Source organism: Alosa pseudoharengus, unplaced genomic scaffold (genome assembly GCF_046254945.1).
Source record: "Alosa pseudoharengus isolate Yale_2024_CS ecotype anadromous, Long Island Sound unplaced genomic scaffold, YU_APseudo_1.1 YU_APseudo_1.1_scf_3, whole genome shotgun sequence".
NCBI classification, from domain to species: Eukaryota; Metazoa; Chordata; class Actinopteri; order Clupeiformes; family Clupeidae; genus Alosa; species Alosa pseudoharengus.
In genome coordinates, this window is record NW_027468718.1 from 41457583 (window position 1) to 41475545 (window position 17963).

Sequence of the window (17963 nt, forward strand, 5' to 3'; positions counted from 1 at the left end):
GTTCAAGCACCAGTTTTGGCCTCACAAACAAGCATACATTTGTCACTGTCTGAAGCTCAGGCAACAGATGCAGATCAAATAGAAATGGTCAGACAGTACTGATAGGACCAGCAATAGCAAAATAAACTACAAAATCACAAAGCCCAGAAGATGGTTAGTAGAAATTAAAGTCAGAGTCCAATAGCAAAGGAAACCTCAGAGGTTGGCAAAACTACCTTTTTTTCAAAAAACGCCATGCCCGATATAAAGCTGAAAATCACCACCTCAGAATGAGAAAATATGGGTAAAGTATACATTTTCTTAATCTATAGTCATGCCAGTATTGCAGTGCATTTGCATTTTGTATCTCTGATGCTCCTTGATGCCACAGGATTAAATTAAAAAAGATGATGGCAGGAAAATGTGTGTGATTAAACGTTTGAAGAGCTCCAGGGTCAGCTGTATTTGTCCAAAGTGTTCACAAAAGGACTTGAATGAAAGCGGAATGAAGCAGATTATCCTCTTTGAAATGATACCAAACATAATAAAATCAAATATGCAAATATGTCTTTGACAAAGGCCAATAGCAAGATAGGCATCTGTGTCAAAAATTTGTTTTTTTTCAATGGGGGATGGTAACTTTAACAGCTGATAACACTAATTTAGCTGTGACTCCAGAAGGGTTATCAAACAAAAATGTTACTACAGACATGTATCTTTTCAAAAAGTATAAGCAACCTTAACCGACATCTCATCTGGCCCATGGACTAATTCAATAAAACACAAACAATCATTTGGTGCTCCATTTCTGTCATAAGTTATAGGCTGTTTTTTAATCAAATACCCAGACTTCTGTCACAACCTAAACAGACAATTGTAGGTGTTTAATCTGCTGACCTGAAATGCATCTCCCAGTCTTACACCATAGCCTGTCTGGGGCACCCTGTAGCCTGTGTGGGTGGTTGTCAAGGACTGCAACAAGCTAAATCTCACTAAATCTAAGTTTCACTACATTTCATTGGTCTTTTGACACTTGCAAAATATCTGACCTACCATGTCAATTCGTAGCCTATATGCCAACAAAATGATACAATGTATGTGGACAATGTGTGGATGCAACAATTTAGTTATTGTTAAAATCTTGCTCTCTATGCATGATTTAAAACGTTGTTTTACTATTTTCATAGCTAGGCTGCAACGGTCCTAGTCACCACCCACTTGGGTAACTGTTCCTTTGCTGTAGGCTATATTCAATTGGGAGTGGCTACGCTGTCCTGAACCAGCCCACTCAAAGCAAAACAATTGCAGTGAGTAAGTTATCTGACGTTAATTTTGTATCAATATTAATTTTACCACACCAATACAGACATTTGATAACCACTCGAAAGAAGTAACGACGGGAAATTACTGGGCAACTGTGCACAATCTCGGTACGGAATCTTCCCAGGAATCTATTCAACTATATAACTGTAAATGAACAGCTGCAAGACGCAAAGTCAACCATCCAATACCTTTATCCATAAAGTGCCCACGTCTGTTTAAGGTACGTATCCTCACAGACAGAAACATAGTCTAATTCTAAATCTTTTCGATGCTCGGTTAGTAACAGTGGCGATGCAGCTGTACTAGCTTCAAAGAAATAGGTCATTGTGTCGACACACTGCAAAAGCGTAACATTATTGCCTCTCCTGCTGTGACGCTCATGCTAACTGCTACTGTAGCATACAAGGGAAACTAGGAAAACCGCGTGCTGGTGTGGCTGTATTCATACGTGGATGGGTAAGGCTTATTATTTAAACTCTGTAGCCCACTGTAGTGTTATCCGAACACGAAGAGGCTTTGTTTTGCCTTGACTGATTTTGGGGAAAATACGCTTGTGTTATTTGGCCATAGAGGTGGGTGCCTATCACTTTACAGGCTTTGTTTTGTGGCCACGGATCCAGTGAATCCAAGTAGGAACAGCAGCTTTCCACTTGGCTTCGCCAGCTATGTTAACACACTAGCTCGCTAAAATATGGGCGAATTCAGTAGCCTAGCTGCTACTACTGTTGGGAGATAAACATATATCGCTGACGTTGACGGTCATTCACACATTCAGTTCTGCCGAGGCTTTATTTGTGAGGGGTACCCATATGAATATCATTGGTGAGTAGCCTCTCTTTGAAAAGTAGCCCTACAAAGACATCATTAACCGTAAACGTTTGCTGTTACCTCTTTTTGCATGCATACCAGCATTACAATTTAATCCTAGGCAGTTCACCCTGAAAGATACATTTAGCAAAATACATAACGAAATTGTCTGGTAGGTTGTTTGAGTTTGGCTTGAAACATGAGCTATGCAACTGCATGGTTTCCATCAATTTGCAATTTGCCTTGTTAATTGTAGTTTTAGGCTTCAAAATGATAGTTACTTTGGAAGAATGTCTGGAAATACATGGTGGTCCCTCTCCCTTTCCTTACTATCCGCAGGTTATAGTACCGGAAGTGATAGTTTGTTCATTCCTGACCACGTCAGAAATAGCAACCCATTCATGCAATCTATTTATTGAGTTGCACATGCTAGTGTCTCTCTTCAAAAGACCTATTATGCGTAAGAAATCCCTTATTATAAACAAAAACATTTTGTGATGACATGACCCTGCATCAGTTGAGGATGCTGATGCCTTGCCATGGAAATATGCATTAGGAGAGATGTTACCATGAAGTGGATCAGCTTATGTGTAATTTAGGGCAGTTTACGGTAGAATTTGCTGTTGCTACAGTTCAGTTTGGATTAACTTTACTGTCCATGCTTCCCTTAATAGGCCTATGTCCTAAACCTTGTCCATAAAGTCCTGTTTTTGTCACTTGGTTTTATGGTGTCCGTTCCTTCGACATGCAGAGAGCATGGTGATGTGCCAGAATGACACTGGGCAAAACAGGATCTAAATGCTGCGGGGTGATTATTGATGCTTACGCAAGAATTTTCACCCTAAGCAGTTTATCTGGAACTATCCTCGCCTGCTTAATAAATCACTACGCTCCACATTTCAGGGTGATTGCTTCCCCCTTCTATAAGCACCAGCTAGAGATTGAGTTTGGTTGGATTCAGATCTGAGTCCATCAGTTCCTCTCTGTAGGCTGTTTCACACTGGCAAAGGCATTATTACAAACAGGGATTGGAAACAAGTGTGTAGTTGGGCAGTGTTGACTTGTTCGTTTCTATATAAATTTGGACTTTGTTTCTTTGCAGAACATGGACAAGGAAAGATACGTGTGAAGAGAAGGACAGCAGAGATTTGCTCTCATTTTCATACTGAAGGTAGGTGTGTGTGTGTGTGTGTGTGTGTGTGTGTGTGTGTGTGTGTGTGTGTGTGTGTGTGTGTGTGTGTGTGTGTGTGTGTGTGTGTGTGTGTGTGTGTGTGTGTGTGTGTGTGTGTGTGTGTGTGTGTGTGTGTGTGTGTGTGTGTGTGTGTGTGTGGACAGCACATGACTTAGGATATGACCTATCCAAGCATCCTGGAAATAGTAATGCACTTGGACTATTTTTATCTATAGCTCTCAGTCAGATACAGAATATTGGTGAAGAGTGAAAGTATCTCACAATGTGTGTTCAAGTCTTGTGGTTGAAAGAAGATACACAGAATATTTGGCAGAAGATAAGACAACAGAAGGTCTGGGTTTATTTCAACCTCAACACTCGGCCTGTATCCTGAAAATGTACAGATAATATATCATGGGGGATGCGTGCAGAAACAGGTAGTGTGTAGGGTCAGTCGGATACAGATATATTTTTTATTACTCTTGCCCAGTCATAGGCATTCTATAAAATACTCAATTGTATAAGACTAAGTCTCATATAAAAGTAGTCCTATAAAATATATATATTTTAAGAATTATAAGAAATCAAAGAATATTGCTTTGAGTTTAAATTGCCAGACTTGTGAAGTTTTCCTGACTTCAAGAGTTGACATACAAGGCTAATTAACCTAATTGGGCTATAGCAAAATAATTCTGTATTCCAGTTCTTTGGTGATATCGTGCACTGCAGACAGACCACATAATCGATGGTCTATGCATATTGGTAGTATTAACCCATTTAAAAGTGTATTGGTAGCATTACATTTACCCTCATAAACAGTCTCCTTTAAGTTTCAGATCTTGTGACACAATGAGCACCTCCAACATGGAAGCCACAACCATGCTGCCAGTCCTGAAGAAGAAACTGGCATTTTTGTCAGGTAATAACATTGAACCTTTTTCTGTTAAGTGTTTTTGGGCTTTTCAGCCATCATATGACCGTGAAAGATGAGAGGAAATGAGTGAGGGAGAGTGATGGGGAGTGGGTTCGGGAGATGACTCCAGAACCCAGATGACCCCAAACTTGGTTTCCTGTGAGCACTGGACCTGTTCCTGAATATGAACAGAATACTCTTTCTTCCACTGTGCTCTCAGTGCCAATTACAACTAAATCACTAGACTTGCAAACCAGCTTGACAGAGTGCATGCACCACCTATCCAAAATTATGTCTTGATTCTATATGCAACATGCTAAATATGCTTAATGTTACTCTTAATGAATGAATTACCATAATGTTCCCATTAGTGCTCAGACAGAGTTAAAGGATCTCTGGGCCTTGGGGTCTCTCAGGCACAATATAATAAATTAATACAATTAAAAACAGTGGTGGTCCTGTGACTGATATACTGCCTTCACTAGGTGTCTATCTGTCTCAAACTGCAGCACTCTGACGCACGATAACTCTTTACTGGTGGCTGCATTTTCCTACTGAGGTTGTTATTCTGCTGTGAAGGTCATGGTGTTACATCACAGCCTTGTCTCTGGAGATGCTGAGTCTCATCATGCACTCACTCAATCTGAAGGACACTTGTCCCTGCAACCACAGAATCACAATACAAGCATGTGTATGTTGGGGAGCCAATGGCTATGGATGGGGTCTGCTCTTTTTTTTAGGTATTGTAATGGTCATCCATTTAGCTGACCTTTATATTCAGCTGGTTTTGTTCACTGTAGCTGAATATGGTGCCTCACTTAATTAGATTGGATGTTCCACATGACACAGAACTGACAGCTTGCAGTCAGCGGCGTCTCCGCCTAACATTTAAGGTTATAAAATCTTACCACTGAAAACATGCCTCATTATCCTTGAGGAATGTAGTCTGGTCATTTTAGCGACGCCGTTCTCGACATCGCAGCGACTCTACAGGCCGAGCGGCCGAGTGAGAAAGTAGGCTCACGAGTGTCTGTGGGACACGTTTTCTTTGAGCGCTTTGGCGTGGTTTTCTTGGAATGTTTGAGCACAGCTATTATGACAGGGTTTTTCCTCTCTCTCTCTCTCTCTCTCTCTCTCTCTCTCTCAGTGATCTTAGTGAGGCTCTGGCTCATGTTGCGCAATTTTTCCTGACGTGTTCTTCGGCCCTTGTTGTTTTTCCAGGAGGCAAGGACCGGCGCAGTGGGCTGATCCTCACCATACCACTGTGCACGGAGCAGACCAGCATGGAGGAGTTGAGTGCCACGCTGGACTATCTCCTCGGCATCCCCAGGTTAGCCAGCCCAGGGATCCGTACTGTAGGCCCCCTCGCCTGCTACAGTGCTCAGTGTTATTGCCCATATTCCACAGTAAATCAGAGCCTCTATTAAATTGTATCAACTCGTAGGAAAAACACCATTTGTTTTACTTAATGTACCTCTACCACATTTATTTGCTTTTTTTGTCTTCCGTCCAATCGTATTAACAAATGGAGCAAGAGCTGCACTAATACTTTATCATGCTGACATTAAAATATGGTCATATTGATTTTCCCGTGCCTTTGAAAGACTTTTTGGCTCCACTTTGGTAGCAGGGCCTTTGATGGCACTGATAGATTGCTCTCCCAGGGACCACTGTGCTCTGCTTTTATTGAACTGGATATTGCGTGCATCGGAGGCAGCGGAATTCATGTGAGCCACCCTGGTGCCCATTGACTCAAATGGTTCTGGCTTGTTAGGCAGAAAAGGGCTGCGAGCCTCAAATATCGCTTATGACTTTGGACATTTTTGTTTTGGCTCAGTTCAGCCGTGTGTAGTTGGGAATGTTTGACTTTAATATGAACTGCTGGCCCGACGGCCTTTTGTGCGCCCTTTTTTTTCATCGAACCAAGTGGGTCACCCTCACTGCATTTGGGCTTTCTGTAAAACCTCATACCCCCTCTTCACTCCACTGAAGAGTTGGACTAAAGGAAGTGACATTCAAATACCCCCTCAATACATACACACACACACACACGCCCACATACACTCACCCACACACTCACACACACCCATCTCTCTCTTCTTGAAGCTGAAACTGATGCCCCCACTTATATTTAGCTATGTTTGGGTTGGGTTTCTTAGCCAACTGAACAAAATCTGTCCGGCAGTCTGCTCTCCAGGGATTACTGGTCACCTAATTCTGGGAGAGCTCCATTGTACTTGCTGACCAAACATTTGTCCCCTAATCAGCATGTGGTGACAAGCTTAAATGGCAACAGGAAAAACATATTTTCAGCAAGTGACTCCAGACTATTTCCAGACAGTGTTGTTACTCATGACATTAATTCCTGCTATTTAACAGTTGTTGATTATCTCCCTGTACTGTTCTCCCTCTGTTCCATCTTAACCAGTGAGAAGTGCAAAGCACGAGGATTCACAGTCATTGTGGACGGGAGGAAGTCACAGTGGAATGTTGTGAAAACAGTGGTACTGATGCTGCAGGTAAGATGGTCGCTCTGATGCTCTTAAGCCATAATGATGCACTCTGACAGGCTTCTACACCGCAGCCATGACAATGGTGCTGACGGAGAGAAAGTAGTTGATTCCTCCTGTAGGTTTATGGCTCCCTGGTGATCACTTCTGAATATGCTAGCCAGGCATCTGCTGCTGTTGCCATTTGACTAAATAATTGTCCAATTAATGAATATTCACAATGGTCAGAGGGGAGGTACTTTCAGAATAATCTCATTGCCAGAACTTGGATATAAAGAAGGGCACTATGAGAACCAAACTGCCGTGGAGTTCGGCCTTATCCGGGACAAAAACACCTCATTTTAGAATATCTTGTGTCTAGTTGTGACTTGGAGCGAGAGAAGGCAGTCTTGCCGCCTTATTTTTCCCACCATTTGTAGGAATGTGGAGTGCAGGGCAGAATAACGGCAATAAACTCCTTTGTCTTTGACCTACTTGAGTTGTTCCCCCAGCTCAGAGCCATTTTGGCTCTGGTGTTTTTATATGTTCTTCATGCTGTTTAGAGGAGAAGTGTTCCACCACATGTCTCCATTTTGGTGATTACTGAGACAGGGCTAAAAACAGTTTTGGCTTTTTCACAGCCACGGAAATCTGGGAAGGCAAAGTCAAAGAAGCAATTAAAGGAAACTGATTTAATCTGGAAGGGTCCTAAATGACTCTTAATGGTGCTCGATTCTTTCCTCTGCAGATGATTTGCAGAGTTATTGTTCGTTGTGACATTTAGTGTTTCTTTCCTCTTTGAAGGGGTTCCCTCAGCGATCCTGGGGAAAGCTCTCTCTCCATTCCTCTCCTTCTCTCTCAGTGTTGACCCGCAGTCCAATGCACCGACCATGGTAGTCGGGATCGTGCTGGCCGTGACCTGATTTTGTCAGTGCAGATTGAGAGCGTTGTGCAAATGCGCTTGGCAGATAGCTAACTCCCTGTTTTTTCTGCCTGAGCTCTGAGTTAGGATTGAATGGTTGTGTTTAAAGAAGTGTGTGAGAGAAAGAGAGGCAGGGAGAGAGAGAGCACCCAAATCCCTAATCTAGCCTGTTTGGTTTTTGAAACATGGTGTCATGACTCACAGCTGGATTCAATGGTGACAAAAAGAAAACAAACAAATCAACCACAATGACCTGCCAGAGAATTTGTTTTAGCACAATTTGGTTTCAGTATTTATACTGGCTTGTACTGCTTGGCTTGTTTTATAATGCTTTAAAATATGAAAGGGTTGGTGGCGCAGTCGCCCAGTTAATAGCACATTGGGAAATGATCGTACTCTTACCTAAAGTTGCTCATGAGAGTGATTAGAAATGCTGGTGTAGCAAAGAAAAAGTACGTTTTTTCCACCACATTTTTATGTCTCATCAAAAAACCCAGACAAGGATTTGAGAAGTGGAATAGGATTACAAGTGCAAGTACTTTTGAGGCAATGCCTAAAATCGTGGCTGTATTTACCGGGTCATATGGCCGTGTCTGTTTCAGAATGTCATTCCTGCTGAGGTGTCCTTGGTGTGTGTCGTGAAACCTGATGAATTCTGGGACAAGAAAGTCACCCACTTCTGTTTCTGGAAGGAGAAGGATCGTCTAGGCTTTGAGGTAAGCACTGAGAAACTCGTCCTAACCCTGTTGCTGTAGCCCTGTGGGCACTGTCCTCAGGGAATTCACGTCTGCATCCCTGGCTGCATGCAGGAGGATGTGCTGTGAAAATGCAATCATGTATTGCTTGTGATGAGCTGATATGTTTACTGATGTGTTGCATGGCGTCAAATAGATCAGGACACGGCTGCATTGTTTTGCAAATCACTGGTTCAGCTATCTCGCTCTGAATTCATTTTGCACCCATAAGTAAGGGGGAGGATGGCCACACTCTTCCTAGAGACTTCCTCTCTAAAGCCTAATCTTTTTAAATGTCACCTCCGGCTTTGTTCTAGTATCCACTATTGATATTTGCCTTTGTTTTCCCCACTGCAGCACAAGAGAGCGAATTGCTGCTATGTTTAAAGGCAGAAGGCACAAAGCAATGAGGCTAGTTACATCCCAGAGGTCTCTTGTATGCATGTCAGTAATTGGCTTTATAGTTTAGGATTAATGGCGCTCCTTGTAATGAAATTACGCATCTTCATTTACGGAGGTCTGGGACCTGGTAGCGACGCTAATGCCTTTAGGTTGCGATTTCAAATTCCTTGGCAAATTGCCCCGGATAGTGGCGAGCATTGACTAGCTCATCATGTCTAATGTGGAAGAAGGGGGTGGGTGGGGGTAAGGGGGTACTGGAGTTCTTCGTCTCATAACTGTGCTGACGTTGGTCTTTTTGTGCCGGCGCATGGCTCTGCAGCGGTGCATGTCCAGAGCACCGTGCCCGGGGTATATCGCCGCAGACGGATTGTGCTGTGTCGTCAGATCAGAGCCCACTGGGAAGTGTTCCGCGATCGCGGCTGCTAAACTGGGTGAAAGGGGAGAATTGATCTGGACAGGTCTGGATCATCATACAGTGGCTGAATATTTGTTTCCTGCCAGTTTCTGTTTGGCCGTATGAAGGTGGCTGTATTGCATGAGCAGAGTGTAGTCCCCTAATTAAGTTCTGACTGATGATGATGATGCACGAGAATTAAATGACCCTTTTTATATAAGTTTTGTCAGGGCATTAGAGCCAAAGTGTGTGGATTCCTGCAGAGCTGACTATGTTCATGAGCAGCTATTACATTACCAAGTATAATAAGACCACAATAAACCCACTCTTGATCTCCCTAGCTGTGTGCGATGACTAAAGATGTCATCAGCAGCAGTGGGAATGTTTCAGTTTCCTGGGATGATGCTCTCCCCTGACAGTCAGTTGTGACTCACTGTGCTAACTTTAGTGTAGAGTTAGAATAACACGCGCACCACCGCAGCCTCATCAGACTCATCACCTCTACATGGTCCGCTGTCCTTTGCCTCTTCCCTGTTATAAAGCCTGACTAAGTGGAGCATCATTGGTGGTTTGGTCTATGACTGAATGGCTCTGGAGAGGATGGTGATGTGCTCTCTGCCACCTGACGGGCTCAGGTAGTGGGGAGGTTGGGGGTTGAGTTGCTGTTGGAGAGGGGGGGGGGGTCCTCTGCCACAGACAGTCAGGGCCAAGGTAAATGGGTGGCCGAAGAGACCAGGCTCATTTGTCTAATTGTCTGTCACTCACCACGCTCTGTTTCAGCATGAACTAATAATGTCATGTTGCCTGGCAACAGTAATGTGCATCCAGACGAACAGGCGGGTGACGTGTCCATGGAAGGACAGTCACACCACTGTCTCCGGCAAAGAGTCCCCAGTGTGTCTGTTTGTGTCTGTGTGTGTGTGTGTTTCTATTTCTGTGTTTGCTCATGCTTTCTTGTTTGTTTGCTTGCACCCGTGTGTGTGAGACTGTGTGTGTGTGTGTGTGTGTGTGTGTGTGTGTGTGTGTGTGTGTGTGTGTGTGTGTGTGTGTGTGTCCTGACACTGATTTTTTTTTTCAGATTTGTTTGTGCTCCAACTGTTCCTCCAGTGATCTGGGCCAACCGTCCCCTCCAGCCTTTCGCCCCCTCCTCATAACAAGCGTTCGGAAAACCAGATGGCACAGTTTTGGCAGAATAGGTCAATTTATCCCGACTTTGGGAGGATAAGGGGGGGAATGGGGTCGTGAATGGGGATACTTGTGAAAACAGCCGTTCGTTACCACACTCTTGACCTACTAAAGGACACCAAGTGATGAATGGGCATTTTCGACTGGTGTGACTGACGAGGTGTGTGAGTGGGTTTTCGGGCATTTCGAGCATGCCGAGCGGCTTGGAAGCTCTTGATCTCAAAACCCGTCACCAGAAGCCAATTTGGCAGTAATTTGTGAGCATATGGAAATGCCAGCCCGACCTGGAAACCCCTTCGCAAGGAAATGTACTTTTCCTGTTTGCCATTTAGATCTCTGAGGACTTTCCAACTATGTTTAAGAGGGCGCATATTTTCGTTAATTGAACAGCATGATTTAATTAACTTAAAAACGGCCTTTTTTAGGGGATTTTTGAGTTTGTTGGAGGCCCAAGCTGCAGGGCTGCTACTGCACGAAAGATTATCTTCTATGAAACTTCCTCTGTGCACTTTTGAATCCAAGCTCAATCTGAGAATGATTAAAAATGTATCAGGCCTAGGAAAAGAAGTGGGTATCAGTGTGGGTTAAATATACAGATGTCACGATCCAGCAGTAATTTGATTTAATGCTACGCTGCAAAGGAAGGGTGGTGGAGGGGGAAGGGGGTTCTGTTTTCCTTTATGTCTTCCCCTGCTGGAGGTTTGGCAGCTTCAGTCGTGCCTGATCTTCCGTCAAAATAATGTTTTATACCTTCAAGCCACATTATTTCCTCCCCGATGAAGGCATGGATGGCCATACGCTGCACAATCCCCACCCTCCCCCATTCCTGACCTCCTCTTCTCTTTTGAGGAAGTCTCTGTTCCGTCCACTGTGTGGACCAAAGCACGGCCATGAATATGTATATAGGCGCGAACGTGCCGTGAAACATTAATAACCCAAATTAGCACTTTGATTGTTTCCCGATGCTGCAGCAGCAGCAGCAGCAGCAGTAGCAGTGCCGCGATGGCATTGCATTGCATTGCATGCTGGCTATAGAGATGGAGCACGGCTATATATAAGTGCTGTCTGCAGAGTCAGGAGAGAATTCTGGGGCGTCCTGGTCTTGCAGCCAGTGTGAAGGTGGGAGTGCTTAGCATCCTACCGTTAACCTTGTGGATGTGTGGAACCAGGCTGGCAGCCTCCCAAGGCACTGCTTATGATGCTCGACACAGGGGGTAGTTCAGGGTCAAATGTTTGAGGAGATTCAGAAAGTTGCCGTCTTAAAAAGACCTACCTTTTTAAATAGATGCTGGAGCACTGGGTGACTTCCAGAGAAGCTGAGTTTCAGAGGAGATAACACTATTTGTTTAGCCAAGGTCTTGTGGTTTGGAGGATTTTTTTTACTTTCTTTTCCTTTGATTCTGTTTGAAAGGAAAGTAGGGTCATAATGGCTCCTTTATGCTTTAGTTGTACAGAAAAACAAATTTCTCCATGTGAACTTTAAAAAAAAACAAAGGAAGCAGTTAGCCTTTCTCTCTCTTACACAGACACACACGTGCGTATACCAGTTCCTGGGAGTTTTCTCAGTTCTCTTGCCATACCACTCACAACAATCACTAAGAAGTGTATCCGTATGGTAGTTTTTCCTTGGCATGGTTACTCCTCCAGAAACATTATTTCTAGTCCTCTACATTAATCATTCAAGCAACATCTTTATTTGGTGTCAGTTATGCAGAGAGAGAGAGACACAGAGAGAGAGAGATGAGGTATGCATAGAAGAAGGCAAAAACGAAAAACGGAGTGAATACTGAGCACGGCCTATATCCCGTCCTGTGTGTTCTGTAGACCGCTGCGACAAGCTTGGCCAGTGTGTGTCTGCATTAAGTGCCTGTATTTGTGCGTCCAGAGAGGGACGTGTGGGGGATGGTGGTTTGGGGTGGTGGCGGCGTCTGCTGGCCTGCGTGTTGACTCAGCTGTGATGATCCGCAGGAGAGGGTGGGGGTCAGCTGTTGACTCCCATCCTCTGGTCGCGACTCACGTCAGGGCGTTGCTGAACCTCAGCCTGGTGTCAGGAGGGAGGAAGCATGACTCAGAGACAGGAGCGTCCGACAGCTGGGGGGTGGGGGGGCGGCGGGGGGGACAGGAGTGGGGGACACACCTCTCAGCAGCAGGGTGGGGTGCAGGAGTGGGGGACACACCTCTCTCTGACCCCCAGTGGGTTTGCCCTCACCATTCCTCTAGCTCTGTGACATTCTGGCCCTTTCACTCCCTGTGTGTGTGTCAACTCATTCTCTGGCTTTGCTTTTGCCCTCCTCTTTCTCCATCATTCTCTCTCAGTCTTTCACTCTTTCTATCTGTTCACCATCTCTGCTGTCTCACTCATTCTGTCTGTCTGTCTTTGTGACACTCTCTCCTCCTTTGTGCTTTCTCTCTCTCTCTCTTTCTGTCTCTTTCTTTCTCTCTCTCTCGTATACATGGTGCACATGGGTGATCAGTGTTGGTGACATTTAGTGCTGGGCTGTAATTTCGACTGGGCGGGAAGGCCACCTCACCTGCTGAGTTTATCCCTGGCCTTGCTTGACTGAAAATGGAAATATCAAATAAATTATTCATAGACGATTAACCTTGGGTGACATTTCTGTCACGGGGAGGGGTGTTGTTCCTCCCGGCCAGACGGGGAAATCGTGCATCATGGCGTGGAGAGATTTCCGCCGAATTGAACCATTAACCCACTCTTGTGGCTTTCAGGCCCTCTTTTCTGTATTGAATGAGGTTTTTGTTGTTTGTTGAACCTCTTTAGACACCTGCTGGGGTGGTGGAGGTATATTTGTTTTTTTTTCTCTCTAAATCTACGCAGCAGTCTCATCTCTGTCCACTCCTCTGCTTCAGGTCATCCTGGTGTCGGCCAACAAACTGACGCGCTACATTGAGCCGTGTCAGCTGACGGAAGAATTCGGGGGGAGTCTGTTGTACGACCACATGGACTGGGTCAACAAGAGACTGGTGAGTCACAGACAGGAGGAAAGGAAAAGAAAGCAGCTTCCTGCAACATTAAAGCGAGGACACACTGTGCACATTTCTGTGGAGGCTAAGCTCCCATGTGCTAGCACTTTTTCTACAACAGCTTTGCAACTTAGTAAGTGCTTAGCTTAGATATTCCTCAGCAAAACATTAATAAAGGTCTTTTAGGGACTGTAGCTACAGAATACTCCCATCACATACTGTCATTGCAACATTAACTGCAGGTAATAACTCCCTAATTGTCATGCTGTTGCTTCTTTGATGTAGATAATCATAATGAAGAATTGGTTTTGAAGTGCAACATTTGGAACCCTAATACAGGGTCTGCTCTCTATTCAGCCTTGTCCAAAAGTGGAAAATGACAAATGGAAGGTGTGGACAAATGGTTCACACAGTGGAACAGTTTCATATGGCAGAATAGAGTCAAGGCAGTGCATTTAAAATGTTGATGGCATCATCATCAAAGAACTTCTGTTCTGTTTCAAACAGTTACCCAGTTTAGCCAAAGTTCGTCTGAATATTTTAACATGCCTGCTGTTTTTTCTCAGCTTCCCTGAATCTGTTGCAACACTTTTATTAGTGAGTCTCTGGTAGTCTGTACTTAGTGATTTCATTTCTATGTGGCTTTTGCAATAGTCATTTAGCACATATTTCAAATAAAAATAAGTCAAGGCAACGGCCTTCCTGTGGGAACAGTTCTAACCTGACCCTCTTCCATTAGTAATCAGCAGTGTTCCTGCCTCATCTTTGTGTTTTATACAGTCTGATTGCTCTCAGTAGTCGTAGTGGAAATGATAATTAGATGATTTTGCAAATTATTTCCCTCAGTTATTGAATTAAAACTTAAAAATAGATGTCATCCTATGGGGGTAGTGATACAAATGGTATGCATGCATTAGATCAGTCCTTGGCTGTGTGCACATCCCATTCTCATCTTTTTATAGAGTTGTATGTTAATCTGTATCCACGTTTACACATTTTTTGTTTTGATCAGGTCTTTGAGAAATTCACCAGGGAGTCCACGTCCCTTTTGGATGAGCTAGCGGTCATCAATGAGAATGAAAAGTCCAACCAGCCAGACAAAGACAGGTGGGTTTGGTCTCCTCTCCCCACCCATCAGTCTCCATGGCTCCAAGTATGCCAGGAGTTTCAGCAATGTGTTCCACCATCTGATTTATTTATGCTTATCTATTTTTAAAATATGAGTCATTGAAATGGCTCGTGGTTTTTACAAACAGTATGTTGAATTTTGCTCCTGAACTGCTGTGTGTGAACTTTACTCAAAACAAATCGGATGCTCTTAGAGTTACTTTCAAGAAACTGACATGTTTTCCCTCTCGAAAGAACAATAAAGCAATTCTTTTTCACTGAGTGTGTTGACTTCCTGTTGATCTGCCCTGCCGATCCATATCATTAACTTTCAGCTCTTATTTTCCCTAACAGACCACCAGATTGTAACGCCTTGCCATCCTTCGACCCAGAAACGGTTTTACAAACAGGTAAGCCATGCCAACCCTTGAGTCACTCACAACCAAAGACAATCCAGCACTTCTGAGCTTTACAGAGTCTGCTTTGGTGAATGTCTCCAGGTCCCTTTGCCAGTAAAACTCGCCACTGTGGCTTCCCAGTCCTATGATGTGGCAGTGGTAAAGCTATTTTTCCACTCTGGGCCCCTGGATTCCTGGCAGTTTTTTGGTGCTGGGAGGGGGGTGGGGTGGTCTCTTCAGCGTATTACTCAAGCCCTTTTACTGCACTGAAAATATTTACCCAGGACTGCAAAAAGGCAGCGTGTAGCTGGCTGTGTAAAGGGCCCATTGTCTGGGTGCTGGTGGTCAGTGTGTCTCTTGTACAGTGCTGCCCACTGAAGAAATGGCTTTGTGGAGCAGAGGTGACTCACCCCCCTGTGCTGATGGCTCATTGTGTGAGAATCAATTCTCTTTCATGCTCTCTCTTTTTCTGCATGTCTCTCAGCTGTTGTTACGTTTTGTCACAGCACAGATGGGACTACAGAACAAATGTGAAATCAAACAAGAGCCTCTTGACAAGCAAGGAGTTCTCTTTTTTTGCCTTCCCCTTTTTTGGAGGTGCTGGTTGGGTCTTGTTTTTCTTTTTTTAGTCAAATCTACGCGTCCCAGATTCGCTGAAAAATGTGAACAAATGAGGGGCGAGCGCTCCACCCCAGAAGAACTCTCTCCCCAGCGCGGCCCCGGTGTGACAGCTTTGTAGCTGAAATAATCTCGTCGAGCAGGAGCGTTTTGCCATCCGTCACACTAACACCTTCGCTTCAGCTCTGCTCCCTGTCACGTTCAGAGAGCCTCTCCTGTCCTGTCCTCTGCTCTCTGTTTTTCTTTTTTCTGTGACGGTATTTCCCTTCCACTTCTCCCTCCCTTCTCATTGCTAGTTTCCTCCGTTCATCTTTTTTCCAGTCCTCCTGCCACATGTTATTCATCCCTTCCCATTAGTGTTAATGTTTTTAAATCTCTCCTGCTGCTCCTTTTAGTGAGTTTATTTGTAACACACACACACACACAACACACACACACACACACACACAGACACACACAAACACACACAGCCTACGTCTCTGAGGAACACATCAGTGTGGCAGTGCAGAGCTCTCAAGGATGCCTCACGTCAGATACAATCTATTCTCCAAACCATCCCAGCAGATTCTGTGCCAGATGCTGGGATTGTGTTCCGACAGCTCTCCGACAGTAGAGTAAAGCTAGCCTGTGTTTGTGCTCCAAGGGTATTGAACCTTGTTGTTGTTTGTTGTTGTTTGTTTGTTGTTGTCAGCACCATGCTCTATTAGGTGAGCAATGGGAGCGGCCTCTGTGTTTACCACCCACATCTTGACCTTGTCTTTGCCTCCTTTTCTAACTCCTGCTCCCCGTTGTCCCCCTTCTTTCCGTTTCCTCTCTCTTCCCTCTCTCCTCTCCTCCACTCTCCCCGCTTTTCTCCATCCCTCTCTTTTCTCTCCTGTCTCTTCAGGTCACGAGTTGCTGTCGGAGCTGCAGCAGCGGCGCTTCAACGGCTCCGAGGGTGGCGGTGGCGGCGGTGGTGGTGGCGGTGGCGGGGGCGGGGGCACGGCCTGGTCGCCCATGGACGACGAGCTGCTGGCCCAGCCGCAAGTGATGAAGCTGCTGGACTCGCTGCGGGAGGAGTACACCAAGTACCAGGAGGTGTGCCGGCAGAGGAGCAAGCGCTCGCAGCTGGAGGAGATCCAGACCAAGGTCATGCAGGTAGGGGAGAGGACAACACTGCCGCGGGGCTCATCACTGAATGGGTTCCCGGGGCAGTGGTACGGCTAAAAATAAAATGTCCACAACTATACTTGTGAACAAAAATAAAAGAGTTGACTCTTTCATTGATTGCTCAATGGATTCCCACAGCTTTAGTGAAAAGGCAATGGCATGACATGACATGATATTTTTATGAGAATTAATGCACAGCTACCAAACAGCATTGTGGATTTGAAAGATGTCTCTAAACATAGCCAGTGTCTCAGTCTCATTCAATCCCACTTTTTCAAAATGCCATCCCATGTTTTTTTTTTAACTCTAAAAGACAATGCTCTGTGCATGATCACACCTTTAAGTACGTGGTAATATGTCCACCGGAGCATGACATGTTAACTGCGCTAAGCTAAAACTGTCTGGCAAATGCTCAAGTTTCATGGCTGCTTACTAGCTCATGGTGTCTGGGCTGTGTGTTATTAAAGGCTGCCCTGCCAGCCTTTGAGCTGTGCCTCGCATGTAGGATGTGGTCAGCCTCCATCTGAAGGCCATGGTGGTTTGGTCATTTGAGAACTCAGGGAATAGACCCAAAACATTAAACCAAAAGTCCTTGAGCCTGAGTCAACAAGGCAGCTTCCTGGATAGCAGAGTGATTTTCTCTCGGAATCCATTGTTGTCTGTTTAGCAGACAGTGCAATTTTCTATTTCTCAGTATCAATCTAAACAAGTTTGGAGTGAAAGACTTTGTGGAGATCATTGTCTGTGAAACAGAGTTGCCAACAGTAGCACACTTTAGTTCATGCTCAGCTGTGTGGGTGCCACCATAGTTGAGACTGATAAGAGTCCTCAATGTTGAACTGCTACAGAAATGTGCTGTTGTGAGCCATCCTAACTATACAGGAAGTGTCAATGCTCCAAATTCTCGAAAATAAGAACATCTCTTCCCCTTTAAATAGAATTAAGTGAATCTATTTGGAAAAGATTAGAGACTACACTAGTGTGAAAGCTGTCTTCAGACCTTTCTGACCAACTGTTATTATGCACCACTTTGTGGAGGCACTATGTTTTTTAAGTTCTTCATCCTGTGTGTGTGTGTGTGTGTGTGTGTGTTTGTGTGTCTGTGGCTGTGCCCACTGAGAAGTCATTTGATTTATCATGGCTTGGCGTACCCTTGGTCTCACAAATGCCTGTCTTCACTCTGTATTTATAAAGATTACCGCATTCATTCCCAGAAAATTGTCCATTCTCAAAGCACCTCCTCCCTGCCAGGATGTCTCGCTGAATGCGAGATATTAACTGTTATTACTGTTGTTTTCTGGTGATCTGACAGCGTTGGCCCAAAGGTGTGCGTGGGAGTACGCCGAGTGCTTCTTTTCAGCGTTTTTCTCATTTCATAACCTCCCCACTT

At 44.7% G+C, this 17963-nt stretch overlaps 1 protein-coding gene across 5 annotated transcripts in view; it reads left to right on the forward strand.

Annotated features, from left to right (window-relative positions):
- Nucleotides 1–1267: 1267 nt before the first annotated feature.
- sestd1 (SEC14 and spectrin domains 1) overlaps nucleotides 1268–17963 on the forward strand; it is a 28054-nt gene continuing 11358 nt past the window's right edge. The window contains exons 1-10 of one of the 5 annotated variants that reach the window (XM_076264282.1): nucleotides 1268–1522; nucleotides 3212–3280; nucleotides 4100–4199; nucleotides 5415–5523; nucleotides 6622–6712; nucleotides 8207–8320; nucleotides 13188–13301; nucleotides 14314–14408; nucleotides 14763–14818; nucleotides 16311–16561. In XM_076264282.1, coding sequence (XP_076120397.1) covers nucleotides 4130–4199; nucleotides 5415–5523; nucleotides 6622–6712; nucleotides 8207–8320; nucleotides 13188–13301; nucleotides 14314–14408; nucleotides 14763–14818; nucleotides 16311–16561 — 900 coding nt within the window. In that variant the 5' untranslated portion in view covers nucleotides 1268–1522; nucleotides 3212–3280; nucleotides 4100–4129. Of the gene's footprint in view, nucleotides 1523–1684; nucleotides 1759–3211; nucleotides 3281–4099; nucleotides 4200–5414; nucleotides 5524–6621; nucleotides 6713–8206; nucleotides 8321–13187; nucleotides 13302–14313; nucleotides 14409–14762; nucleotides 14819–16310; nucleotides 16562–17963 lie in introns of those variants that run through there. The other 4 variants (XM_076264280.1, XM_076264283.1, XM_076264281.1 and 1 more) reach the window with 4 other exon arrangements.